We start from the raw sequence: 27,494 nt of genomic DNA, 5'->3' as shown, positions 1-27,494 counted from the left end.
ATGGAAGTCAGGTGACCTGGAGCATAATGTCATGGTTTTTTTTTTTTGTTTTTTTTTTTTTTTGTCTAACACAGTTGTGATAGCAGCAAACCTATCTTTCAGAGGTCCTCTGTAGGGTTCCCTCAGAGGATGAGAGCTAGCCGTCCTGCCCCCTTCAATGCCCTGTCAGCTCTGGATAAAATAACCTGTACATACGCAGGTACGTAGCTTCATGAATCCATATTGCTACAGTAATGGGTTTAGTAACAGAGGGATTCAGATTAAAAATTAGGATCAAGGACTTGTTCTGTAAAATGACTTTTGAGGCATTTTATGTGGGCAGTGCTACAGAAATCTGCAGTGAGAGTCACCTAGACCTGCTTGCCCCACTGATCCCATTTTGAATCCAGGTCAGTTCCGATGGAGTCAATGGAATAGCAAGTGTGTAAAAGATGTGTGTAAAAGTACATGTGTATGTGTACGTGTACGTGTATGTGTATGTATAAAATCAGCACTGCCTGATCCATCTTTCAGCTGTTTGCTTAGCTCCATCAGTTTAATTTGCAACTTAAACTGTGGGAGAGACGTGTAATCCTTTTATTCACTGCATCTGATGATACCCCAAAGCACTTTGTTTACTTAACATGTTACACATTCATTGAGCCTTCTGTCACTAAACACTGCATGTGCTGACACAATCTGCATCAAATGCTGCTCCACGAACAAAACTCATTTGCAGACACAACCTAACACCTTGGTACAGTTCATTCTAAACAGTTACATTCCTAGAAGGTTTTTGGGTTGCTACCTGAATTAAAACTATGGCAGGCCTGTTAATTGTGTTAAAAACAACCACACACATGCACTTCTGCTTGCGATTATAGACAGAAGTTTACAGAGGTAGAGAGGCACTCTAGGACATCTGTGAGCACTTGTGTGTTTGTGAACGCGTGCATGTGCAAGGCAGAGGAGATGCGAAGGAGGAGATGCATCTTTTCCATGGAACTGAGATGTAAATGTTTGCAAGGGGTGTTCTTGTGCAGCAGAAGAGGCAGGACAAGAGCATGTACCTTCCTACCATGGGGGCTGATCTCAACAAAGCTGAGCCCTCACGACCTGAAAACGGCGGGTGTCACTCATGCTGTGACTGGGTAAAGAAAGCCCTGGGCAGCATTTGGGGGAATTGTCTGTCGGAATGGGAGGGATTTATTTTCTCTGCACAAAAGAAAGAGAGCCTGCTCTCTTTCTTCAACTTTGGCCTTGCTGCACAGACCTCAGTCACACACATGCTTCATCTCTCTGCTGGTGTACACAAACCTTCCACATCACACGTTTCCAAACACGTTGCATGCCATGTCAGCCAGCCTCCGGCCCCTCCTCCTTTTTTGGGCTGGCACAGAACAGTGCTTGGTGAGAAAAGTGCTGCTTGCAAAGTAGGGTTTCTGTGGTTTAGGGTTATTTTAATTAATTTATTTTTTTATTTTTTTTTCTAAGTCTGCAGCTGCTAGTTTTGAAACGACCAATCCTAAAGCTGCAGAAGTATGAAAGGGTAAGAAATCAATGGAAGAAATAGACAATCAGAGCGGGGTCCTGACCGTGGAGTGGCTGCTATATTTTAAAACCCATAAAAGTTTGGCTTATGTAAGAAACCATCTGGTATTTAGGCCTAGTTGAAATTTTAGCTGTGTGCGTGCACTCTGTGTATGAATCAATGGAGCAGCTTCACAGGCGCATGCACGTACTCTGCTGGACTCCTTCACCAGGCAGTGCAGGGCACTTGCTGAAAATATCTGGAAAACCTATTGGACTTCACACCCCTCTAACTCCTTCTGGACTGCTCATAATGGTCTTTGATCTAAGGGAAAACATGCGTGCCCGCCACAGCTGCAATGCTGCAAACCCACATTACGAATAGGTGCATGACCTAAAAACCAGTTAGCAATGCACATCTCAGGAACATTGTAGAAAGCTGCTGAATATTTATAAAGAGCCCAATGGCAAGAACCACTGGGTTTCTTTCTGTTCATAACACGGCAAGCAGGACATTCCTGCACCGAGATCGTTGTTGCTGCTGCACATGAGTAGAACTAAGTCTGTCCCAGCTCGTAAGAGCATCTACCCCAAATCAACCTGACAAGGTAGAGAAGAAAGGAAGCATTTGCTTACCTCCACAGATGAGAAACTGAGATACGGAGAGATGAAGTGAAATGCCCAAACTCATACAGGAAGCCTGTGGCAGAGCAACTAACTGAACCAGGTTGGGCACTGCTGAGGACAAAGACTGGAGTGAATTAACTGCTCAGACTTTTCTGACTCACCAGGAGGAAAAAAAGGAAAAAAAAAAATGTCATCACAAAAACCCAGAATTGCATCAGGGAGGGTTCTTCCACTGTGTGTTAAGGCCAGGCACTAGGAACACCGTGTGCTGCCCCTGTGACTAATGCTGAGAAAAGGCAAATTCAGATGGGAACAGGTGCAGCTGAGGGCTAAGGAATAACCAGAAAAAGGGTGTTGATGAAAAAGATCAGAAGATTTTTGCTTATCACAGCTAAACAAAGACTGAGAGCAGTATGGCAGTGGTCTGTAACTACAGGGTGAGCAAAATGTCAGGGAAGGGAAAGCCACAGTGCTGGCGTGAGAGACAAGAGGTATAAATCAGTCATGAGCAAATAGGTCAAAATCAGAAGAATGTGGAAGTTATGGATGTCCTTTCCGGTGGGGAGCAGTAGTGGTGGAAAGAAAATACATCCATCCTTTACAGACACCTTGAGGGTTTTGTGAAAGGAATTACAGAGCATGGTCATGTCTGACAGCAGAGTGGACTCAGCTCAAGAATTGCTTCCACTCTGGAGTTGAAATTAAGTGCCTTACCTTTTCTTCACTCCTAAGGAATTTAGAAGAAGAATCTCTTGTTACATAGAGTGCATAGCACAACAGAGACTCATCTGGTCTCTAGGCACTACCGTAGCACAAATAATTCATAACACTAATGATCAACCATAACTACATCCTTCCTGAGGTAAAGATGACATATGAGAATACCAAAAGTGAAAAGCAGGGAACTGACTACAAGCTTGTTTCATTCTTTCATGACCACCCCATATTCTGTGAGAATGAGAAAACGTCTGCTCTCAGATACAGTGGTGTAAATCCAGAGGAATTCGAAAAGCATCACTGCAAGCAAGCTTGAACTCCACTGGCATTCTTTCTTTTTCTAAAAGGGACGAACTCTATCCATCTCTTAAAATCTTTGCCTACTGCTCTGGAGGTGCTGCAAAGGCAAAGGATTCCTATAAGTGCAAGTCTGGGTTTGGGAAGCCCTGCAGAAATCAGTGAAGTGGACAGAAACCATTATCATCTTTAATACTAGCATGCAGAAAGAGTGCATACCAGGCATGAGTTTGTTGGGGCTCCAAGGCAAAGTGGATATAGCCTTTTCCTACCCAGTGTCATCTGGTACATTTTTTACACAGCCTTCCCTATAACATTACTCAAAATCCAGAGGACTCGGTATCATTGTCAAAGAGAAGACAGGAGGGTAGAGCTGCTGTTCAGGAAAAGACTAGAATTAGAAGGGAGCCTGTCAAAGCTCCCTATCTTTCTTTGTGAAATTTCTGTGTAGGTAAGAAGCAACACTTCAGCCTGGATCCGGCCATGCCCCTTCTACTACTTCATGCAATGAGAAGGAAGTTTTCAGCACAAAAACAGTGTAGTGTGAGATTCTGCACAGATGCTCAGTCTGCAGCAGGACTGCGAGGAGCTGGAGTTTGGGCCATGTGCCATCGGAATGGTAGCAGTTTCATTTCAGCTTACTAGAGACGTCTCAGATTTCAAGTACAATCTTAGTGTCACAAGGGAATTCATGATCACTCGGATAAAATGTAGCACACACAATTTGCACGCACACTTGTCTGGTAGAAAATGGGATTCAGAAGAAATAGGTTCAATTAAAAACACGCCAGATCCTGATAAAACACACTGCTTTTTTTTTTCTGGGCATCAGTTCCTCTCTTTATGTAAGATCATTCTTTCTCTTGTCAGAGTGGAGTCTTAACAGACAAGTTTGGAAATATTTGCAAGATGATACTGAGAATTTTTGCCTTGAGATAACAAATCACTTGACTGCATGCTTATTCTAAATCTGGTTGGTTCTGATGAAGTCAAATGTATTCATCTATGCTCTCAGAAATATCGCTAAAATGCAATATTTGTTCTGTTGGAAGATATACATGCACACGTTAGATCTAATGGAAGAAGAACATCACAATGCATGTCATATGAATTTTACCAGCAACTTCGTATTCGGAATGTCATTACTAGAAAAATTATTCTTGCTGCAGCACACCATCTCTGAAGGACCAGGAGTCACACACACTGTAGTGTAGATTCTCAGTATGCATCAAAACCACCCACAGCAACTACAGTAACTGCTCCAAATGACTTTCACTCTTTTGGGATCAATTTATAAATGGTGATCTATCTGGTTTTTGAGCCTGTACATATATCAGCAGTTTCTGACTCCAGTGATTTTTCTGTGTATCAGCAGTAAAACTTCCCTTTCAAAGCTCATGAAAGTATGCATAAGGTCCACCGTCTTCTACAAATGCCATGGCAATTCTATAGCCAGGGATTTGTGGATGGCCACAAGGACCCTCTGTGTCCTCAATGCTGACTGGTTGAGTAACCAGGACCAGTTTCTTCCTATATTTCATCTCCTGACTTTATTTATTTATTTATTTATTTATTTATTTATTTATTTATTTATTTATTTATTTTCCTTTGCCTGTTTAGATTATGGGCTCCTACTCCATCTTCGTGCCATGCCTCATCTTGGTGGGAACCTCTAGGGACATCTACCATAATACACGGAATTAAGCATACGAGTCATGACTTCTGGTTCTAATCAGGAGTCCGTCCCAGAGGCTGATCTGCAACACGACCCTGATGGACAAATCCTCAGAATTTAATAGGGATTAAATCAGTGGAGTTTTCATAGAAATTAAATTAGACTGTATAGAAATTGTTCCATAAACAGAACACAGGAGAAAAGGCTAAACTTCCTTGATTTTTCCCTGTATTTTACAAAAGGGATATGATTTTCTGTTACTTTTTCCTGTGCAATCCAAAATTATGTGATAAAAAATTACACTTTCCACTTTTCAATGTAAATGCATAGGATTTTGTTATTACATGAGAAAACCTCAAATCTGTACTCTGAAACCTGCAGAAAGGCAGTTCTGTAGGAAGGCAATTATGTTTGTTCTTTTCCTTGCTTTAAGTAACATAGGTCCCGCTCCTCTTTTAGGCTGGGGTGAGCAGAGCCCCCTGGCAACTCTGCTTTCTTGTTAGCTGGTGTGGTGCACTAACCCTTGACTGTTTCAGTCTATTTTAACCACTGCCTGTCTCTTTAGGTATACACACCATGTAGATTAGGACATATACAGAAAACAGGCCAAGTCCACTACTTTTATCTTAATCCATATTCTGCCATTCCTGAACGTTGATGATCTGAATAAATGAACCTTGGACACAAGCTACTTATCTGCAGAGGATGAACTGGCAAATTCACTCTGTGCCACATGCAGATGGACAACAGGTCGTGCAGGTTGCGGTTTTGCCCCTCCTCTCTATGAGCCTGTTGAACTCTGGTGGCTTGGATAAATGGATAAACTGTGAGCATGAAAAAATTGCACCAATTTCAGTGGGAATTTGAAGATAGTATATATTGCTAAGAATCGGACCCATATTTGCGCTTTGGTCTGCTCCACACTTTTTTAGCTCCTTTTAGTTGCATTCAGAAGCATTTTTATTGGCATCTATTCAGTCATGATCTGAGATCACATTACTCTTTCTGAACAAGAAGACAAGTTACTGTAGAGCATGCACGAGATATAGCAAGCATCTCGAATAACGCCTAAGATTTAAATCACCGTGAACTTGTGATTCTTATAAAGAGTAAGCATCAGTTCTGACATACGAAGATTATGAAGGCATGGTGCATCTCAGCAAAACAGTAGACTTGTCATCTGGGTGGGGTGCTCTAGCTGTGGAAAAGTGGTGCTTTCCCAAGGGACTGGCTCCTTACTGCATGGAATAATTTGGATTTTGTGTTGAATCCTTCATATCAATAATATGTTCCTAATCCAATTGACAGGAATGAAATAAAACTGCAGCCTTGTACCAGTGAAGGGGAAAGAGTTGGAAGGAAAGGGTGTCAATCAGTGTAGATGTTTAAGAGAATCATTCATGATAAAATGTTTAGGGCTGCGAGTTCCAGTAAATGCTAGGGAAAGCCATTTGTACTGTATATGTGTAATCATTTTGGGAAGCATTTCTGACAGTGGTCTACACATTTCAGGACATAAAATTCCAGTTCCAAGTTCAAATAGCAAATATGCTCACACATACAAGCCTGTGCAGATCAATGAGATCTCAACACCTGATTATCTGCTATACCACAACATTAAAAACCCTCTCTCTCCTAAAATACAGGGGGGGTTGCTACATTTTTTTTTTATTTTTTTTTTTTAGACTAGAGCATGGCAGCTGCTACCCTGGAAGTGGCTTCGTTTCAGCAACAAAGTTCTTGCCCCTCTGCAGTTGGCAATGCAAAGCTCAAATAGATATGAAGAGGGCACTATCACTCTAGGCAGCCTGACTCGGAGTCAGGACAGAAAAAATAAAAGGCAAATGTTCGATGCTAACATTATACGAAGTCCCAAGGAGATTTGGAACAGGAGCAGTGGAGGAGTTACAGCTTCCTTTGTTCTGCTAAAAGGAAAAAGGAAACACATCAGGAAACCAGACTGTGGAGCACAGGAAGTCTCACTTTGGCTGATAAAAAGGCTGATGTGAGGTTGGTTCAGATGCAGTTAAAAGTCAATCAAGCTTGGAACAACAAGAAGAGCTATTCAGATGAAACCAGAGAACCAGAGCCTGTGTTTAGCTGTAGAAATGGTGTTTTAACATCTCTTAATCTCTTCCTTATCTTCTTGTTTGAAATAAAGCTGCTATAAAAATGTTCAAATAAGACTTTTCTCATCATACAGAAATTGGTTTCCCCAACTCACCACACCCTCCACTGACCCCACCATACCTTACTCCAGTTTCTTTTTTTCACTCATCGACCAACTTAAAAAACTGTATTCTTGCTGATTTATCTCCTCCCCTCAGATCAAAACCAGCATTAGTTAAGAACGGCAGGTTTTTGCTGAGTGAGAAATCAGCAAATGACTAATTAAAGGTTCTCCTGCCCGTTATGTTATTTTCACCCACTCTGCATGATTGACAAGCGTGGGCCAATACCCTAACGTTCCGTTCCTGGTGTGCAGCTTTGTTGGCTTGGAGATGGGGGTGTTACACTTTTTTTCTTTTAATTGTTGCTTGCTCCTTTACAGCCCTATTGCAGGTTGATCGCTGGGTTAATCTATGCTGGAAGAACAGGAAAAAGACACGTGCAAATAAAGCAGTAAGCTTAGCTATATCCATGGCATTTACTGCAGGAGCTTCTTCTGAACTGTGTTTCTGAACTGCTTTTTAGAAAATAATCAGGAAAAGAAAGAATGCTTGATACACATGAAGGGTCAGGGTCATTTTTTACAGCATCATGCCAATGCTGAGGAGAACCAAAGGCAAGATGTCTGGGGGATTTAGCCTTACTTCTCCCACCTGTTTCCAGTAAGAGTTGCATATTCAATGCACCTTAACCGGTTGTGTAAATCTTAATATGTTTCCATATAGAATCAAAATTCTTCATTAAGCACCTAGAAAGCAGTGTGGTTTTCAGAGGGAACAGTTACCTTCAAAAGCTAATGAGAGCTTTACAAATCAAACTGGCTGCCTAGTCAAGTAAATGTGCGCTTACATGCCCATTTTTAGGGCTCTGACTTCAAAATATGAAAGCAAACCAGAGATGCACACATTAAAATGTCTCTTTTATCAAATTCTGATGGTCCCTGTCAGGTCATTATTTCTGAGTTTTACCTTTGGTGCTGGTTGTCACTTGAGAAACCTTCTGTTTCTCAAGTGACATTTAAGTGTGTCCCAATAAAGGGACATACTTAAATGTATTCAGCAGTAATATACAGTAACATATATCCCTTTTGTTTAGGTCTCTGACTTACAGCTAAAGGAAAATCTTTTGGTAGCGGAGGTGGGGGAGGGAGGAGGTAACGTTTGTGGCTTTACTACAAGAGACCTGTTTCTAGATCAGTGTTACTAGCTGTGTAGTTACGCATCAGTAAGTATGTGGCCTTGGTGATGAGAGAAAGAAAAGAAGCTGTAGATGCATTTACATTTTGAAGATTTAATAGTTGGAGCTCAGTGGAGTAAATTACGCAGTGTCCTGTCCTGTTGCTGTATATACCAGCTTGACTTAGGTTGGCACTTAGGTTGATCTGCAACCTGGTTGCCCAGGGTCTGTGATGACACAGCATGCAGGTTACCAATGACTTGGGTCTGCCATCAGGCAAATTATTTCCAAAAGAAGGCAGAAAACCACATTTGCGTTGTGATATTTTAGTCCTTACTTTCAAAAACAGCTATAAATATGCACTCACAGTCTTGTAAGAAAACATTTGTTCACTCAGAAAGTGTACTTAGGCATCACCCATGGAAGTATGACAAGACTGTACAACCTGAGAAGTGCACTCCAAGCAGCTCTGTTTACCCACCGGTGCTATGTATGCATTGTGTGCTCATGTTCACATGTGCATGAGAGCAGGAGAGGTACAGACACTGGAAATGGATCTGTTGTTCAATTCAGAACAAAAGATCTAAAGAGAATTTTACATTTGGGGGAAAAGCTGGCTTCAAACCAAGTTGTACGACTTAAGCTTAAAATATTAGACCTGTCTCTTCTAGGCAAGCCCTGCACACATTCATGCTTGCTCCAGCACTAACACCATGTTTGTGCAATGTGAGGTGTCTAGCAAACCCACAAATGTCTACAAATCTGAAGTTAAGGCTCCCTCGGCTCCTTTAATTTTCCTGCTTGTGCATGTTTGCACTGAGGTGGGACACAGAGTCTTTCATTAAGTAGTTGAGTAAACTCAAACAGAATAAGAAACTTTCATTTTTCTAAGGCAATCTACGGGGCGCTGTGGAAGAGCTTCATGCACTGATGTTTTACAGGGAGAAAAAGCCTGGATGATGCTCCATGTCATGCAGTTACATGTTCATAAGTTCTAGGGCTGATGCTTCTGAGACGTGAACTGAAATCAAGAGGAAAGCCTTCTTTAAAGGCAGAAGGAGACGCCTGAAGAGAATAAACTCTTGTTTCTGCAAAAATTGCTATAAATGCCCTACCCCCAGCATACCTCACTTTATCGGCATGTCATCTAAGGCCTTACTTTAGTGAGGTGTGAAGTGCAACCTTACTCATTGCTCTTCTTGATTTCTGCCCTTTTCTTACAGCAGTCTAATGAAGAGTTGTACTATTTCACACTAAGACTCCAGCAACATTCTCCATGGAAGAAATGCTGCAAGGAGTCATGGAAGCTGGACCTCCCCCCAGCCTACAGCAGGAGTATCATGAAATTAAAATAAATAACTAAAATAAAAGCATGAAATCCTCAGGACATGCATGCTACTACTCAAAGTGACCACATCCTGTTAGGTTAAAATCCACAGTCGTGCAGAGACAACGCTCTAAGACGCTCTCAGCACCTCTTTAAAGCTTCTGAGTGAAACCCCAAGTGCCTAAAATCTAAGCAGTTGTGCTGTTTTGTTGTGTATTAGGTTTGTTTCAGACTAATCTTCCTTCCCATAGCAGGAACAATTCTAGTACAGAGCAACAGAGCTACTTGGCTTACAGACTCTGGAAAGACTTCCCCAGTGCTTTACCCGCATAGCAAACAGGAGTTAGTACCAATCACCTTGAGTCGGCAGCACCCAGCACAATGGCATGATCACGAGCTCATACCGAGGCAGAAAGTATGCATTTGCACACACATTGCTGAGGGAAAATGAAGCAGTAAGAGAAGTAGCATTATGAAAATATGCCAATTACCAAACATTTCTAACAGTTTTTTGCTGTTGTGTCTTAAGAAGCCATCATGCGCTATATATGTCACCTAAGCAGTGACCTTGCTATCGGGGAACACAGATTTTATGCCTTGGAAATTTCAGATGGTTTTATTCAAAACTGCTTTTGAGGGAAAGCAACGTGGAAAGCCTGCAGTGAACAAACATCTGTGTGGAGTTTTCTCCTTCTGGAGACTAAGATTCTTGCCCTGCGAGTCAATGCCTTCTTGCCAGGAAAGGCCATCTCTAAAAGGCCAAAGCCAGGGCAATTTAAAAATGGCAAAACAGACATTTAAACTGGCCCAAAAAGGAAACATGTCCTTAGTTCAAGATCTTGATGGCCAAGTTTCAGGACAAGAGCGAACGCCTACAGTTCACGAATGACAAGAAACAGTGATTGCAATAGAAACCCTACCCCACCCTTTGCTATAGCAACACCAGCACATCAGTTGTCTTCTCATGGAAAGAAAAAGAGACAAGTATAGTTGTCGTCTACTTTGGTAATGCAAAATGTTCACTGAATGTCCTTCAGATGGTCTCTTATGTCCAGAGCATAAGGATAAACATATTTTCACAGAATGAAGGCAGCAGCTATAAACTGTGCTTATTTATTATTATTATTTATTAACATTTAGGCTTGGGCATGTTTATTTTTTTTAAATTAATTATAGTCCACATGTAAAGTGGAACTGAAACGATTAAACCAGTTTGAAACCACACTATTTGTTATTGTGAGGAAGTCCACGCATGGGCATCTTGTTGACATTAGATGTACCCTCTTTTGATTTAATTTGAGTCAATAAAAACCCAAACCCCCAAAACACAATGTAAGTTAAGTCAAAGCAGAATGTTAACCCAAAGAAGATGTGATTTGAAGTGTCTGGAGGCATACAAGAAAAATAAAATAATTATTTAAAATTAATCCAAACATAAACCATCATCAGTTTCTTTGGCTCCTAATCATCTTCTGCAAGTGTTGTTCACAGAATGTGGAATTAATATGGAAATTAATTAATAAAAATAAAGATTTGCTGCACTTCTTTCTGCAAAAAAGACCTTAATGTATCAATGTAGAGGTCACTTTTCAAACCAGCCACTCCAACTCCAATGTCAGGTATTAAGCAGATTATTTGAAGAATGCAGCAAAAATTGCCTCCTACCACCTCAGCAAGTGATCTAAAATAACTCCCCTTGCAATACATAACTATTTGTGAAGAAACAAAGATGCATTCTGGAGCTGGTGTGCTGGCTTAGCAATGCCAGACGTGATGTAAGCCAGGGCATGATGGGGGAAGAAGACTTACAGTCCGGAGCTGATCCCCCCTAATATCTCTGTATGTGCATGACATTCCCTGAGCTGTGGGGTAAAGAACCCTGACAACTTCAACTCACATTTCCACATGGTGTCTGCAGAGGATGCAAGCATAGACCAGGATCATCCTGACCACATCTATCCTCCAGCCACGCTCTGCTTCCCCAGGAGCATGCAGCAAGCCCTTAAGACAGCTCAAGGCTACAGCAGAACTACCCATTTAGTACAAAGTCACCCTGAAACTGGGCAGTTTTATAGTTAAATTATTCCACTTATGCAACACCAGCCATCAGAAAGTCTACTGTCCAAGCTCTTTCTGAATGGCATAAAAAGATTAAGAGGCAAGTACAGGCCCAGCACCGTGGGTTACAGGGTGAAGGGAGGCATTTTTATAGTAGACTGGACTCAGACTCCTTCTACATCGGTAGTGTGCAGTTAAAAGTCCTTGGCTCAATTAAAGCAATTAGTCCGTGGAAGAGTTTTGCAAAGACTTAACAAAACACTGTCACTTGTCATGTTCACGCTGCTCAGGAAGGCAATCAGCTGCAAGGTGTACCCCTTGAACATTTCTGATCAGAGCTGCACAGCACTGCCTTCTACACAGCCAGGTATACTTCGGTTCATGGGTGAAGTACTTCTGAACCACATCTGCACACAATTTCATCTGCCCCCTCAGCCCGCTCTTGATCTAAATAACAAAAGAACCTTTTCCTCTGTTTTTCTTGCCATCTTTGTCATCTATGTGCATCTTTTCTGCCATATTATTTACCAACTGGAGTGCACAGCTTTGAGAGAAAGCAGTGCTTACAGCCTTCAGAAGAGGTACCTGAAGGGTACGATTGCTTCTAAATTGCTGTCTCCTGAATACAGTACAGGTTTGTTTACTATGTCCTAGAATTTAGCAAGTCTACCCCAAGGCACAGATTATATAGAGAGCTCAGCACATTAAAAACATTGAAGCATCTCAAGCCACATCCTCTCTCATTGCCCTTCACCTGAGAGAACTCAGGCAAGGTGGCCTAACCCCTTCCTTTCAGTGGTAAATTGCAGCAAATCTGCCCGTGCATGGGTCTGACACTCCCTGGAAACCACTCATTCCTCCCCAGCAAGAAAATTTGCAAGAAATCTCCTATAATCCTGAGGACACTACCGGAGCTTTCAACCACTTGTGCAAAGTGCAGAGAAGTGGTAAGTTACAGGAGGAGCTCAACAGGAGACAGGGATCTGCAGCAAGTTGCCAATGATCCTGGGGTTGCTCAGTGGACCCAAGATGAGATTCCAGTGCACCAGGATTCCACCTCTCTTAGCTCAAACAGCCAAATGCTTTCTGGACTACAAGTGGAGCAGCAATACATAACAAAAGGCTGCTCAGCTGCCAGTGGGCAGATCCAGGAGCTGGGGCAGTGACCCAGGATGCGGCTGAGTTCCTCCTTTCACCACAGCCTCCCCAGCATGACTGCGGTCCTAGCTGCAAAGCATCGCAGTTCCTCATCTCCAGAGCAGGGGGCTGGGGGTGACAGCGACACCACTTTGCCACGCAGGGTGACAGGGGAGAGGAGGAGCTCCCAGTAGGCACCATGGGCTACCTGGGCCATGGCAACACATCAGCACCTTTCAGAGGATGCTGCAGGGGGGCTTGTGGCATGCGAAGAAAAGCGGGTCCATGTGTGCACCACAGCAAACATGCAGATGGGAAATTTCTGCACTTTCACTGTGCAATATTTAGGACGCCACAAATCAAAGAAGGTTGCGGTGCACTAAGCATGTCCTGAATGAGGACTGGGTTACTTTTGTTACAAAGCTGAAGAGGTGGTAAGGGAGATGTGCCTTATTCCTGCCATACCTCAAATTTTGTGCTTTCAATGTTCCTGCTTTCTTTCCTCCTTTCTGACGTTTCCCCTTTCATTCCCTCTTTCTTTCCTCTTTCCATATTCTCTTCCTACCCATCTCCTTCCCTCCCCCTTTCTCTTGAGACCCTTCCAAACAGTGCACTTGTCACAAGCTGAAATGTAAAGGAGAAAGTTTCAGTTCCTGCCAGTTTGCAGCTTCTTTCTCCCCAGGTCAGCAAAAAAAAAAAAAAAAAAAAAAAAAAAAAAAAAAAAAAAAAAGACTTTTAAGAAGAGATCAACACCCCACCCAGGCGATAGGCATCTTTCGAAATCCTCCAACCCAAACACACCCACAGAGTCTCTCGCTCCAAGGCTGCTCTGTTTGAGCTGCCCTGCACTACAGCGCTCCCTCAAGAAGAGCCCGTACGAATTGCACAAGGGCCCCCCAAAGCAAGAAAGTGAACCCGCTGCTGCCTGGGCTTTGGGAAACAGCACCTCGAGGGACTTGGTGAAGGCTGGGTTCATCTTTGCAAAGGCTGGAGGACCAGCCGGTTTGGTGGGGGTAAAGGGAGGGGGAACCATTCTCAGCAGCGTGCCAGCAGAGTCCTCGCTTGCTCAAGGCCACCAGAGGTTGGTTATGTTCGTGGTTTTTTTGCCACACTCTTTGCTTCCCCTTCCCGCTGCCTCGCCCCAAGCTAGGGTGATGTTTCCCCTCCAAACCGCCCGGTCCCTCGCTCTCCCCCCAAAACTGCTGAAGGCAACACACCAGCAGACCCAGCAGCGCGCTTCGGGCAGGGCCAGGCGAGGAAATCAGAGCCGGCTGACATGGAACCGCCAGGGGCAGGCAGCTCCGAGCCCCGCCGGCCCCAGCCGCCCCCCTTGGCGGCGCCCGGCGGCCGCGGGGGCTGGCAGCCCGGAGCCAGGAGCTGTCACTGCGGGTTCGCCGAGCCGGGCAGCTCCCGGGGGCCCTCCGAGCCCCGCCGCGGAGCCCCCGAGCCCCGGGGAGGGGACGGAGGGAAGAAGGGGAGGGAGTGGAGGGAGGGGAGGGTGGGAGAGCCCCGGGAGGGTGGGAGAGTCCCGGTCGGCAGGGCGGGAGGAGGGGGCCCGGCCGGAGCTGGCCCCCGGCCCCTGCAGCCCTTACCTTAATAGTGCCGTCCATCTAGAATAACTTCCAGCCGGTACCAGCAATATTCCACACATTGACCCGGTTTAGCCTGCAACCGAAGCCTCCTGAAGTCGTTATTCTTCTCCCTCTTTCACTTTTCTCTGTCCTCCCAGTGATTTTACTTTCCTCCGCTTATCCCCTCTCCGGCTCTCTCCCTCTCCCTCCCTCGCTCTCTCTGCCTCTCTTTTTTTTGACTTTGGTTGTTGCAGCAGAGCGAAAAAGAGACAGTTAACCGGATGAAACGTTTTTTCTGCTAATTTTGGGAAGTGAAGTCACTCGAGGAGGAAACTTTCGTCTCTCCGCTGGTCCTGCCTTCTTGATCAAAATATATATATTTTACATACAGGATATTTGCTCCATTTAGATAAGAAGGGGCAGAACAATAGCTACCTCTGTCAGCTCTTGTTTGTCGCTAGCGCAGCCAGCACGACGGAGACCTTGCCTTGCACCCCAGCCCGTATTAGTGAGCACTGTGTCATCCCACAGTTTAGTTTAACATGTTTTTTGCCATTTTTTTTTCTTTTGGCTGGAACAGCTTTAGCCTGACTCACTGAATTTCCGTCTCTTCCCACAGATTTTTTTATTAATGCGTTTTCCAGTCACAGGCAAAAATGAAGGGAAGAAAACAGTAAATACAATTCAGTCGGAGCACGCAGGGTGAGAGAGAAAAAAAAAAAAAAAAAAAAAAAAAAAAAAAAGAGAGAGAAAGAAAGAAAGAAAGAAAAAGAAGAGCCTGACGATTAAAAGGTATTTAAAACATAACGTGGCCCCTCTTCACGCCCGCCCAAGGCAGGGCTCGCAGAAAGGAGCGTGAGCCGGGGTCCGCTCCTGCCAGAAAGGAACGGTGAGTGCAGTAATGCAGGACAGACAAATGACTCCAGCAATTAAAGCCACGCTGGAAATGGGGCTGCAGGAAAGTGGAAGCTCTTGTCCACTTTCACCCCTGTCCCCTTCACTCTCAGTCATCTCACGGCTGGGATACAGGGGTTCCTAATCACACAGACCTCAGATCAACGGGTCCCCATCCATTTATTTCGGGGGCTGGGAGCACCTTTTCCAGCCTCCTCTCTTAACACCAGTTCCTTGCTAAGCTGTTAAAACCCCACTCAGAGAAGAAAAACAAAAGAAGAAGAAGAAGAAGAAATAATTAAAAAAAAAAAAAAAGTAAAAAAAATAATTGTCAGAACACCTGAAATTTCGTGTAAGAATGGGCACTGCAGTAAAACCGACCCAACACACCAGCCTTTAAATCTTTTTCGACCTGGCGAGCCCTGACGTGCGATTCTGCCTTTCATTCAAACGGGAGCGATCGCCAGAAAAGAAACGCGCTTTCCTTTTTCCGGACAAGGCTAAAACCCTCCCAAGGACCCGAGGAAAGGAGACAATACGCGCCTGTCCAGCTCCACTTCCCCCCCTGCAAAAATAACAAGCAGCGAGCAGCGGAACACATAATGCAACGCTCTGGGCGTCCTTTATTCCCCACTTCTGCAAACCGCTGCAGCCCGAGGAGAAGCACAGAGGGTGTAAAATAGGGAGGGTGAAGCCAAGAAAGAAAGTGTCAAGGCAGGAGGGCACTCCTGAACGTCAGATCTCTCGGTGGAGAGCATTACCTTGTCCAGTGCCAGTTGTGTCCAGGCTTTTTGTTTCCCCCCGTCTTTAGTCCAACCACGGGGCGGGGTGGGGGGGGAATCAAAATTATATCCAAAGTTATTCTGCACCCGCCCCTTCCAAAAGGGAAATTCAATAATGCCACTAGTGTTTCTACTCGGCTGCGGCAGGGATGCCTTATTAATACTTTATTTCTCCAAGCCCGAAGCTGGCAGGAGAGAGCCGTAGATTCCCCTTGCCCCTCCCTCCCCGCCCTCCCCCCTCCTCCGAAATTAGCCTCATCAATTCAGCTACAATTTGGGAGTTCAGATGCAGACACGGGGCTGAACGTGACCAGACCTGGAGCTTTCTGCTTGCTGCTTGCCAGCGACTGAGGCCGCCTGCAGCCGGGAGGTGAAGGCAGAGGGGGGCAGAGGGGACAGCCCGGGCCCCCCCGCTCCTCCCCCGCCGGTTCACAAGGCAGGGGGCTGCGCGGGGTCCCCGGGGAGCAGCACATCTGGATGCTGCTAGCGGGGTCAGGTCCCCCCTTGCCTAGGGCCACAAGAACTGGAGTTCAATTAAAGAAATCACGCTTAACCCTTTGCTGTCCCCGTTACTCTTTCTCTCTTTCCCTCCCCGCTCTCTCCCTCCCTCAGCCACTCTCTTCTCCACTCCCCCTTCAGCCTCACCACATGGCTGCAGCAACCAGAAAAGCAAGAGGTTAAAGGGAAGAGTGAAACGCATCCTTTCAAAACCCAAATGATTTCCTCTCTAGACAGCGCTCTCCACCAGCCCCGAAAAAAAGTGGGCTGGGGGGTGAGGGAAAGGACAGGCTGAGCATCCTGACCGCGAAGGGAAACACCGTGGAAAGGAGCCTCCGTCCTCCGCGGACCTCGCGGGGCGTTTTGTTCGTGGGCTGCGTGCCCGGCAGGTCTCTCTCGGGCTGGGAGAGGCGGGGAGCTGAGAGCCGCAGCCAGAAACCACCTGGAGGTGCGGGGTCGGCGGGGAGCCCGGCATCCTGCCTCCCACCGCCCGCTGCGGGACCCAGCGCAGCGCCCGCCGTCGCTCCCGGTGCTCCCAGAGAGCGGCGGATGTCGGGCAGACCCCTCCGTCCCACCTAGGGGTATTTTAGGAGCCCGACTTCGCATTTTATTGCCAGACGGGCACCAGGACCCCCAGGGACTTATTTTGCATGTCTGAGGATGCCTCAGAATGAAGCCCGTTGGGTCACCTAGACTGGACCCATCGGGGTGTTCCCTGCTTTACCTCTTGCGTTTGGTCTCACAAAAGATTTGTGAAAAGTCCAAGAGATCAGGTGGCGAGCGAAGCTGTTGAACGCTGTAACAGACAAGCTGAACAATCTGCTATTCGCCTCCCAAATAATATAACAATAGAGCTTTTGCTTCATCTCCCACCCCCTTTAAAAACAAAACAAAAAACCTTGAAGTTATCTCAAACTTTTGGGGAAAGGCTGCAATATTCCTAAAATAAAACTCCGTGCGCCAGGCTCTGAACCACGCTAGGTGATCACCCGGCGACTGCTGAGTGGCAGAGCCGGGCAAGTGAGACCTGGCAGGGAAACGCAGCTGATGCTCCGCTTTTGGATGCATATGTATGTACAGCAAAGGAATTGTGAGCCGTTTAATGTGGTTACCACCAGACATCTGGAAAACCATTTGATCTTGGCAACCACGGAAGATTTCAAATGCTTACATTGGGACAGGCTGGTAGAAATCAGTTGCTCCTCGATTATTATTTTTTAACTGTGCTTATGAATGAAACGAAATTCTCGTCCGGAGTTTTTAATTGTTTCAATACTGATCTCAAGCGCTTGGCATGCCCCCAGCCTCCTCTCTTCGTCCTTATAATTGAGTTATGCCGACTGCAGCCTCACACAGAGAAGGTGAAAAAGCCGGGTTTGGTGAGATCCCACTGAAATTAATAAGGCCATACCGGAGGGAGCCAAGGCTATCTCACATCCAGCATCAAATGGGTTAACCCCTCCGTGTAGTTCACTGCCAGTCTTTTGCGGGAGTACATAACCCCAGAGATGCGCATTTTCTGCCAATAATTCACGCGGGATTAGTGCTCATCATTTTCTAGTTAAAACCATCTAATTATTCCATAGGAATAGGCATAAAGAAAACCTTATCGGGCCTCAGCTGCAGGTTAGAAATATTCTTTTCGGAGGAGGGGGTGGCTTGTTTCGCCCTCCTTCCCCAGCAGCATCAGCTGGGCCCGCTCCCCCAGCCTCCCATGCCCGGCCTTGGTCACTGCAAAGTCCGGTCAGGATCCTCTTTTTTTTTTTTTTTTTTTTTTTTTTTTTTTCCCAACTTCTCTCTACGTGTACTGACATTCCTTACGCTAGGTATATCGGATATATAATATATAAACCTTTTTATATATACTGTCCTCTATAAATGTAGTCACGGTGGTTGCCCTCCTCCTTCGCCCGGAGCTGTACTTGCAGAGGCCAGGATCTGTCCCGCTGCAGTCTGTACCAGAGGGAAAGTCTCCACCGGCTTCAGCGAATGTTTAAAGTTTCCTGGTCTGAGTTTCCTCTGGCACCGACTGCATTGCAGAATGAAAAACGCAACGTGTTTTGTTTATTTTCTAAACCCACATTCTTACAAGCAAAAAGCCCAAACTACAGCCCTGGGATTTGATCCCCAGAAACGAATCCCACTTTAAACTAAACTAATTGGGCAAACCTCTGCTTCTCAGCTACAGCAATAAAGAGGAATCAGTAGTTTTCCAGCCCTACAAATGAAGGATCGGGTCCCTGCTGCCTCTTGGTCCACAGCAACAGCCCATGGGATTTGGGAACTTGACGCCGGAAAGTTATTCACTGCTAATCAGCGTTAAGTAAAACATAATGTCTTAAAAGTAGCGGGGAGAAGATGCAGTAGCTTTGAAGCTGCATCGCAATTACACGTAGAGTGGGTAAGCAGTGTCCTGGCTAGTTTTATTTGAGCTCCATGTCCCAGTAAAACAGCCCCCGCCCTCCCTTCCTCCCCCATCCCGCAATTATTGAAAAGCTAAGCACAAAAAAACAAAAATACTGAAGGCCAAAAAAACAGACGGCAGTGCACTAGCTCCAAACGTCTGGCCCCTCGCTTGAGGCCATAATTAATTTGAGATTTATTTTTATTGGAGAACCCAGTCTCGTCTGACCTTAGCCAAACAAGACTTCAGCTAGACCCTTGATGCGCTTGAATGGAACAGAATATTTCTCTCTAACTTCTCTTCAGGCGTCCGTGCCTGCTTTGAATTTGTTCCTCAGACTTCATATATTTGGAGATTTGCAGGAAAGATTTAAAGCATTTTTCCCCCTTAGCATTCACTTTCTTTTTCTTCCCGTTTTGCTCCCCTTTCCCCTCCACACCTCCCCATTATTTCTAAACACAAGGTTGGGAAAGCACGCGAAAGGCTAGAATACAAAATCCACCGGACCCAGCATATTGGTGGGGAGCGTTTTGCTGTAAATTGTGAAAGAATGGAGCCATTAGGAGGTCACAGAGCTGGAGGGGGGGCGGCTGCTTGAATGCTGGTGTCTGGCGGGGCGGGAGTCACCGAGTGTAAAATCTTGTCCCCTGAGCCCGACAGCCTGGTTTGTTTTAGAAAGGAGCAACGTGCTACATTTCCAGGAGAAACGACGTTTCGACTTCAATCCAATCGTGTCTTGAGGGCAAAGAGGGGAAGAAACAATGCCAGTCCTGCCCACGCAGGGCTTGCCTTCACCACGGGTAAAAGTCGGGCAGGATTTGCCAGGCACCGGGAAATGGAAGGGTTTTTTTTTCCCTTTAAAGCAGAGAGGTGGGTGCAAACTACAGCTAAATCCTTAAGTAGCGAGTTGTCAGGACGCATTAATCAAAGACTTGCTAAAGTCTAACAACTTAACGGCGTTTCTGCCTCAAAAAAGGAGAACGATTCGGTGTATGTGCGGATTAATCATCACTCGGGGTGAGCAAGACTTAAGAGCTGACCGCAGCCTCAGGCTGGACGTCAAGCTGGAACTGCAAAGAAAAGAAGCAGGGTAAGGATCCCCTCGGCAGGGACAAATCTACCTGAACTGGAAGAAAAAACAGTCCGTCAAGTCTCTGCTTTCCCCTATTCCGCGAGGCTCAGCTCTCCAGATGTTCTTAAAGGTGTGCTGCGGATTTCTGCCAGCAGCCGCCTCTCCAGCATCCACGCGTGCCTGTGGGACGCAGCTAATTCCCTGCACGAGTCCCTCTGCAGAGCCTTTCCCTCCGTTAGGCATTAGGCATCCTCCCTGCCGCAAGATTTCTGCTGGGGGGGAAAAAAAAAAAAAAAAGAAAAAAAAAAAGAAATCCACCCACGAAATACTGGGGGATTCTTTCCTTGCAACCTGTGCCCGGAGCAGCCCTCTGGCTGCTACTGTTTCAGTAGGAGGGAAAGCACGGCCGTGTCAGGGTTTGTCAGTGGCCTTCGCATTGCCCTCTCCAAAGAAAATCATGCTGTTTTATCCTTCAAGAAAAAAAAAAAAAATAATAATAAAAATCGTTGGGGCTTCTGTAAACTTCCAGGCAGAGGGAAAGCAAGAACAAACCAAATATTGTTTCCAGCCACCCAGACCATTTTGCCTTCGTGAATATGCTTCTTTGTATGGTACCACAAACATTATGTCTGCATGAAATCCATTTTTAAAGCGAGAAGTCCTGCGCTTGCATGATGGTTCCTTCTTCCCATCTCTGAGAGGCTGGACAAAAGACCGTCTTCGTTCCCGTTCAGAGGTCTGCCCGAAGACCATTTTCTGCACAGGTTAGCCAAAGGGAATCCAGTGTTTTAATGCGGGACACCCCAGGGAAAATCACCCCTAGCAAGGTTCACCTTGGAAGGGGAAGGCTGGAAAGGAGAGCACAAAAGCAGGAGGCGCTGATGCGATAGCTCAGGGGAAGGGGGAGTCTTTCAGGTGAAGAGGGCGAGAAGGGGGATTCCTGCACCCCAGCAACAATTTGCAGACATTCAAGAAGAGGAGGGACCCCTAATGCCCTCTTCTATGACTTCTTTGCCTTTCCCTGTCCCCACGGGTGGCACCTGGCAGGAACCTGTGCACTGAGCGCTGGGGCACCAGGAGCAGAGGCAGTGACTTATCCATGCCAGGAGGGGAGAAGGGTTTGGATGTCGCCCAAGAGCAAAAGAAAAGCGAAAGAATAAGACTCCCCAGATTATTCTTGCACTGTCTTTACTCACGTATTAAAGCACAGGCAGCAGCACAGGAGGAGAGTCAAGACTGCTGTGGCCCAGAGTAGCTTGTGGCAGTGGTAATTAAAAATGCAGCATGCAGAGGTCATGTTGCTTTGCTTATAGTCCTAACTCTTTCCATACCCTTGCAGTCAGGATTCCAGTGCTGTCTTTCAAAATTTAATTTCTCAATTATATTACATGTTTCTTTCTCTAAAGTCAAATACTCATGTTTAGATGAGATTAGGAGCCTCTGATATACTGTAGATTATTAACTATTTGCAGATCAGTAAGTCCCAGAACGGCTTTTAGGAACAGAAACAATTTATCCATGATGTAGAACAAATAAGTAATCATAAATGATCATAAATAATTTTATACTTATGATTTTCTACTCCCTTATTGTGTTAAGGCCCATACAAGAAGGGATACAAGAGAGAATGAGTAGTGCTGTCATGAAGTTATATAGGATCTTTTGGCAGTGCTGTAGATGCAGACCCACATGTCCTATGACGTAAATCAAGGTTACAACACTGGCAAGCTGAACATTGCCAGTATGACTCAACACAAACCATCCGTGTTAAACCATTTTAAAATCCAGAACCTCCTCCTCCTCCAGCATCTTTGTCCTACCTCACACTTCTGCATTTTAAAAACCATGGTGAGAAAAATTGTGACCTGATGGTAGTCATAGGCTGTTTTGTACCTCAGGGGTACGACAGTAGATCTGTTCTTCCTAGGCCTTCTGGAGAACACCCTGCTAGCAACCCCCTCCCATCTGCAACACACAGAGAGGAGGCTTTCTTCTGCACAAGGCATGGAATAAACATAACACTTATATGTATGTGTTATACACTTGTTAAAGACATTTTATACAAGACACTGCTCCCAGTTGTGATTTTCTTCTGCAGGATGGAGGTACCATGTCATGAGCTGGGATTCCATGGAAGTCATAAATAAATACTGAGTCCCTACCTCCCATGAGACAAGCAAAATTTTTTTCCCCCTCAGTAGATGGAATAACATGAAAAAAAAAAATGGAAAAAGAGAAGGATTTGGAACTTAATCTCTCACTTTTTAAACTTTTTGCTCACCATGACTTGTCAAGTTGTCAAAGATGAGTGAGGGGAAGCAGGAAAGAGAAGGCAGATGCTGTCTAAAAACTGAACAGTGCCTCCTTCTTGCACAGCACTTTCATCCACACTTTAAAGATGGAGGAATTGAGGAACAAAGAGTTGGAGTGCCTTGCCCAGGAACACCAAGCCCACCCCAGCAGGGTTGTATCTGTACCCGTGTTTCCTGACTGTCTGCCTCAATCATTAGGCAGTCCTGTCTCTTCTGCAAGTAAGTAAGCCAGTCACAGAATTGTTCTGTGTGCCCTGGCATCTGTGGAAACTGTCACCAAATTCAGAGGAGCCAAAGATCGACCTGACCTGTGTTTTTTAAGGCTCCAATTCTCCTGTATTTAAGCATCTCCTAACCTTTAAGAACAACTTTGCTGACCTTAAAGTATCTTTTTGCACCACTGGTATTGAACTGCCCGACTTGAAACTCTAAGTCTGTGGGAGGTATCTCCTTTGTCTTCAGAGAACTTTGGATCAGTCCTAAGAGACTTCTGTCAAAATCCTGCTGAGTTTTTTAAGCAGAGGAACAAGTAATTTCCCCATTGACATTGGTGTGAATGAAGCTTTACAGGCAAAATGCCAAAGACAAGGCCCCTGCCCAAAATAATGGCAGCTGATGACGAAGGGTTGTAATAAAAGGCAGAGAGCTCAGCATCACACTGTTCACTTATCCCTCCACTTGCTGAAATGCTGCATGTATGTCCAGCCGTACAAGTTCTTCCTGGTAGATAAAACACATACTTACATGAAGAGAACTTTGTCCAAGCACTTTGCCTGGAGGATTATACTTAATGAGAAGGCTATCCTGACACAGTTACGGACTGACTCACTCAATCCCATTGGAATGTTAAATTATTTAGGCCTGCATCTTGGTTCCACTTAATTCAAAAGGAATCTTGCTACTAACTGTAACAGCAGCTGGATCTAGCCTCACAACAAAAGGCAATGATACCATAATATAGGATGTCAAAGAGCCTTCATGTCTTCATTGTAAACAGAGCACATCTAAGATCATTTCCCACACATAGGAACTCCAAAGAGAAATTATTGCTAAAGCCAGGCACAGACTACTTAACTTATTTCTTTACATGAACTTTTAGTGAATTTGCTTTCATGAGACTTTAATTTCATTTCTTTTCCACAGAGTTTATGTTCTTCTGGAATCTTGTCCAAAGCTACATGAATTTAATAAACAAAATTAAATCATCAACATTCCTTGAAACACTGAGCTATGAGTGTGATTTGGGGGAATATTAACTGAATCTGGAATCTTGACCATTCCCAGTAAAATTCCCTATAGAAACCTGGTCCAGAGAGCTCCACAAGTTCACCCAATTGGGGAATACAAGTAATTCCACTTGACCTGGGAGCCCTCCCACCAAGCTGCATTTCCAATACTAATACCTCTAACAAACTGCCCACAAAATGATCTGTGGCCTAGGGAATATATACAGAAATCATTCAGGGAATCACTTCCAATAATGTGTAGGTACATGAAAATCACAATTGGCGCATGGATCATTGACTAAGGGAAAGGGAGAGAGAGAGAGAGAGGGAGAGAGAATTCCTGTAATAAATTATTCATTACAAATTATCCACCCAGCTCTAGTTAACACCCTTCTGTGTTTCTTCAGCCTGTGAGAGAAGAGGCTTGTGTTTTAGATTTTCTCTAAGTGCTGTTGCATGCAGGGTTTGCCTTAAACGTGTAACCCAGATGTCCCAGGCTTGGTTTATTTACATTCTTGGGAACTGTTGTGGAAAAAAAACTATATGATGTCAAATATAATATAGTACTCGATTGAGTTATAAAGGGACAAGGCTGTGCCAATTCTTCTTTGGAATTTGTTTTAATCTTATGAAAGAGGCAGAAGCGGCACACTGAAATACATTCTAAGATTCACTTTTTAATTAAGAAAATGTACATAGATGATCAGCTATTCAGAGTGCAACATCTAGTAGTATCTGACATTAGCCATCACCAGTAAAACCAATTGAAGTCAATTTGCCTACTGAATGGTATGGAAGAATTGCTCAAGGAAAAACATAAGTAATATTGTGGAAGAAATGCCAGAATTACAAAGTGTTGTGACAATTCATTTCTTCAGTAACTGAAAGAGATGTTTTGCTTCAGATCATTAAATATTTCCCCCCTCTAAATCCATTTAGAAATGTACCTTTCAAAACCAGAACATTTCATATCATCTTGCATATTGAATTCAGTGGCTGGCGCAGCAGAGGAATAGACAGATATTAAATTAAATTTAGCTTTGGTTCAAAACTAAATGGTATCTAGGAAATCAGAAAATTGGAAACCAAATTAAGAAACCACTATGATACGATATTGGTAGCACGCTGCTGCTATCATATTGGCTTCAGAGTAAGAAACCACTACTATAATGAAATTCAGGACACTCTCACTATAATAGTAGTTATAGTATAATCCACCAAACCAAGCATCAATAATTTATAAAAGGCAAGACCACTTTAACATATTCTTACTTCCTGATGATTCAACTTTTGACTCAGCCCTGCATATTTCCAGAACTATAACTGTGATACTTCAGACACTAACACCTCTCCCACAGAAGGTAAAAGATTTTTTTTTTTTTTCCTGCTAAGTTCAGTGAGAATGGGAATGAGACTTTCAACTAATACAAACTACTACAAATTTTTAAGGATTGTAATTTTTGACATTACCTGTTTAAAGATGCTGTCATGTCTTACCTTGACGTAAGACGAAGTGTCTGGCACAGTCTGAAACATCCTTACTTGTTTAACAGATATCTTTAAAGGTCTTAAACTTGACCTGAAATTAAAAGAAAAATAAAATCACATACATATATATAAATATTAAGTATAGCAAAAACAAAACGTTTTAAAAATAATAAACAATTAAATAATAATAAATAATAAAATTTAAAGAAAAGTCATCAGGTATTTATGCGTACCCTTTAAAGAAAGGGCACAGAAAAAACGTCCACCACAGTAACTAAACGTTAAGTAATATACAAGTCTTCATAAAGAAGGGTTTTATTTCTGCGTTTTAACAACAGTTTGTTTGTTTTTGCATTTGGGTTTTTCACCCCCTCAGGAAAAGAGCCTTCTTCACTTTTGACGAGAACAGAGGGAAACGTTTGACATTTGATTAACTGAATTTCTTAGCCAACAATTAAAAGCCAGCTGAAATACTCATGTTTTCATGTCGAGACTAGTTAACCCTATTGACTTGTATCCAAGGGTTTCACTTGGCTAAATGAAGGGCAGTTGCCTTTCGTGACTCATTGAAACCATTCCGAGCCATTAGCCTGCCGGCCTCTATTGATTTAAAGAACCTTTCTCACCAATAATAATTAAACAATAAATTTAAAAAATAGCAAACGGAAGTATCATTCCAAATAGCAATAAAAAGCCCAGGGTTGTCAATCTCAGCCTTTCTGTTTTGGATAGTGCCGTTCCTCAAACACAGCGGAGCTTTATCTCAGGCTTGCATCAACGAGGTGCATCTGTTTTTCTGTATTTATAAGACTTGATGATCTCCCGATGAACAGGTTTTTTGCCTCTCCCCCGGCCCCCCAAGTCACCACGACAGAGATGCAGAGATTAACAACAATTGTGAGAAACTTAATGGTGTGTGGGAAAATAAATCTGTAGTCACTAACAGGTCTGACAACTGTTTTTTTCTACCCGCTTCTCTCAGGATCTGTAGTCCCCTTGGAAAGCGCCCGAAAACGATTAGCTTACTGCAATTAGTGCATCGTTTAAAAGCACGCCCTCCCCCTTAGTATGCAGCTCGTTAGTGCTGCTGCTCTGACGCTCCCGTTTTCCCGGGGAGTGTGTGGGAGAAGACACGAGTTTATCCCCAGTTTACTACCGGCGTTATGCTACAGGATCAGAACCACGCGTGAAGCTGCGCAGGAGCGGTCAGCACGCCTCGCAGTGCTCGGGACACGCTGCGGGGGCCTGGCTCTGCTCTGCCCGTGCCGCGGCCCCGCTGCTCCGCCGGCTGTGCCCGGCAGCCGGGGAAGCGTCCCCGTGCCCGCCGGTGCCTTGCTATGAAACATCTGTGAGTTACAAGCACAGAGAAAGGAAGGGGGAAGAAAAAAAAAACACGCGCACACACAAAAACAGCCCAACAACTCTGGAAAATAAAAGTTCTCTATCTGCACGTATGCCCCTTTTATTGTTTTTTAAAGCATTTATTAGGCGGCCAGCTGGCACAGAAGGGCAACTGATTATAAAATCGACAATGTGTTTCTGATAAGTAGTTGTTTTTTTTTTTTGTTGTTTTTTTTTTTTTTTTTTTTTTTTTTTTTTTTTTGTCGTCCTCCTTCCTAACACATTCCAGTTTCTTTTGCTTCTGAACTTGCAATGGGGGGTGGGGGTAGATAGAGTTGAGGGACAAGGTAATTTTCCTTAGTCAGTAAATTTTCTAGGGTCAAGGATTCACATATCGAGTTCCCCTGCTCCCCTCTTTGCCCCTGATTAGCGTTCCCCCACCCCCGCTTACCTCCCTCTTATAATTACACATGTTCATATAAATAAATACATCTGCATATTTGGAACCAGCCTTAAGAAGTCTGCTGTGGATTATTTATCAATCACATTGCCCAGCCAGCATCAGCCGAAATATAAAAGGGCCTCAAAGCACTTTTAGATTCACCTCTCGCTTATTCTTATTACTAGGATTTAAATGACTCACCTTTTTTACCCTTTCCCCTCAACCAGTGGCAGACCAGTTTGTAAAGATCCAGGTTGAGACCAAAAATAAAACTCCCCACCAGCTGTGGATTACTACCCTGCCGCTGCAGTTTTGCAAAGGAGAGATTAAACTTGTTAGATCCAAAGCAGCGCTGAAGTTAAAATTCCCAGCCCATCCAGACAGGCTGCATCAACCAGGCATTTCCTCAGGGGGCTTCTGCAGTGCTCGCAGCTCCAGGACGTGCTTTCCTTTCCCTCTCTTCTGTGCCCTCTACTTTTCATTTGATTTCCGTTTTCCCCTTATCAATATTTCAGCTGCTCCCTCAGATTAATCACGGCTATGTGACATCTTCGCCCAGTGAGCCTGTCTGGCGCTACTCGCAACTTTAAAGAAGGAAAAAAAAAAAAAAAAGAGAAAGAAAAAAAATTCACAACTTTCTTAAAAAAATATTGCTGAGGAGTCAAGCCGAAAAGAGACGCTGAGTGGAGCTCAAGTGCTACTTTAAATCCCCTTTTAAAATAAGGAAGTTTCAAATATCCGTTTTAAAATCATCGTTCCTTACTTTGGGATT

The 27,494-nt window shown here is 44.3% G+C and overlaps 1 protein-coding gene across 4 annotated transcripts in view; it reads right to left on the bottom strand.

The window, feature by feature from the left end:
- The window catches only part of FLI1 (Fli-1 proto-oncogene, ETS transcription factor), an 89,223-nt gene extending 61,929 nt beyond the window's left edge, over nucleotides 1–27,294 (bottom strand). For 2 of the 4 annotated variants that reach the window (XM_032201968.1, XM_032201971.1), the window contains exons 1-2: nucleotides 26,924–27,294; nucleotides 24,922–25,030 (exon numbers count right to left, since the gene is read on the bottom strand). In XM_032201968.1, the coding sequence (XP_032057859.1) occupies nucleotides 24,922–24,987 (66 nt within the window). In that variant the 5' untranslated portion in view covers nucleotides 24,988–25,030; nucleotides 26,924–27,294. Of the gene's footprint in view, nucleotides 1–14,284; nucleotides 14,629–24,921; nucleotides 25,031–26,923 lie in introns of those variants that run through there. The other 2 variants (XM_032201969.1, XM_032201970.1) reach the window with 2 other exon arrangements.
- Between the last annotated feature and the right edge of the window lie 200 nt (nucleotides 27,295–27,494).

The sequence above is a fragment of the Aythya fuligula genome, chromosome 22 (assembly GCF_009819795.1).
Source record: "Aythya fuligula isolate bAytFul2 chromosome 22, bAytFul2.pri, whole genome shotgun sequence".
Taxonomy (NCBI): domain Eukaryota; kingdom Metazoa; phylum Chordata; class Aves; order Anseriformes; family Anatidae; genus Aythya; species Aythya fuligula.
Note: the sequence above shows the minus strand (reverse complement) of the source record. Positions and strands in the feature narration are given on the sequence as shown.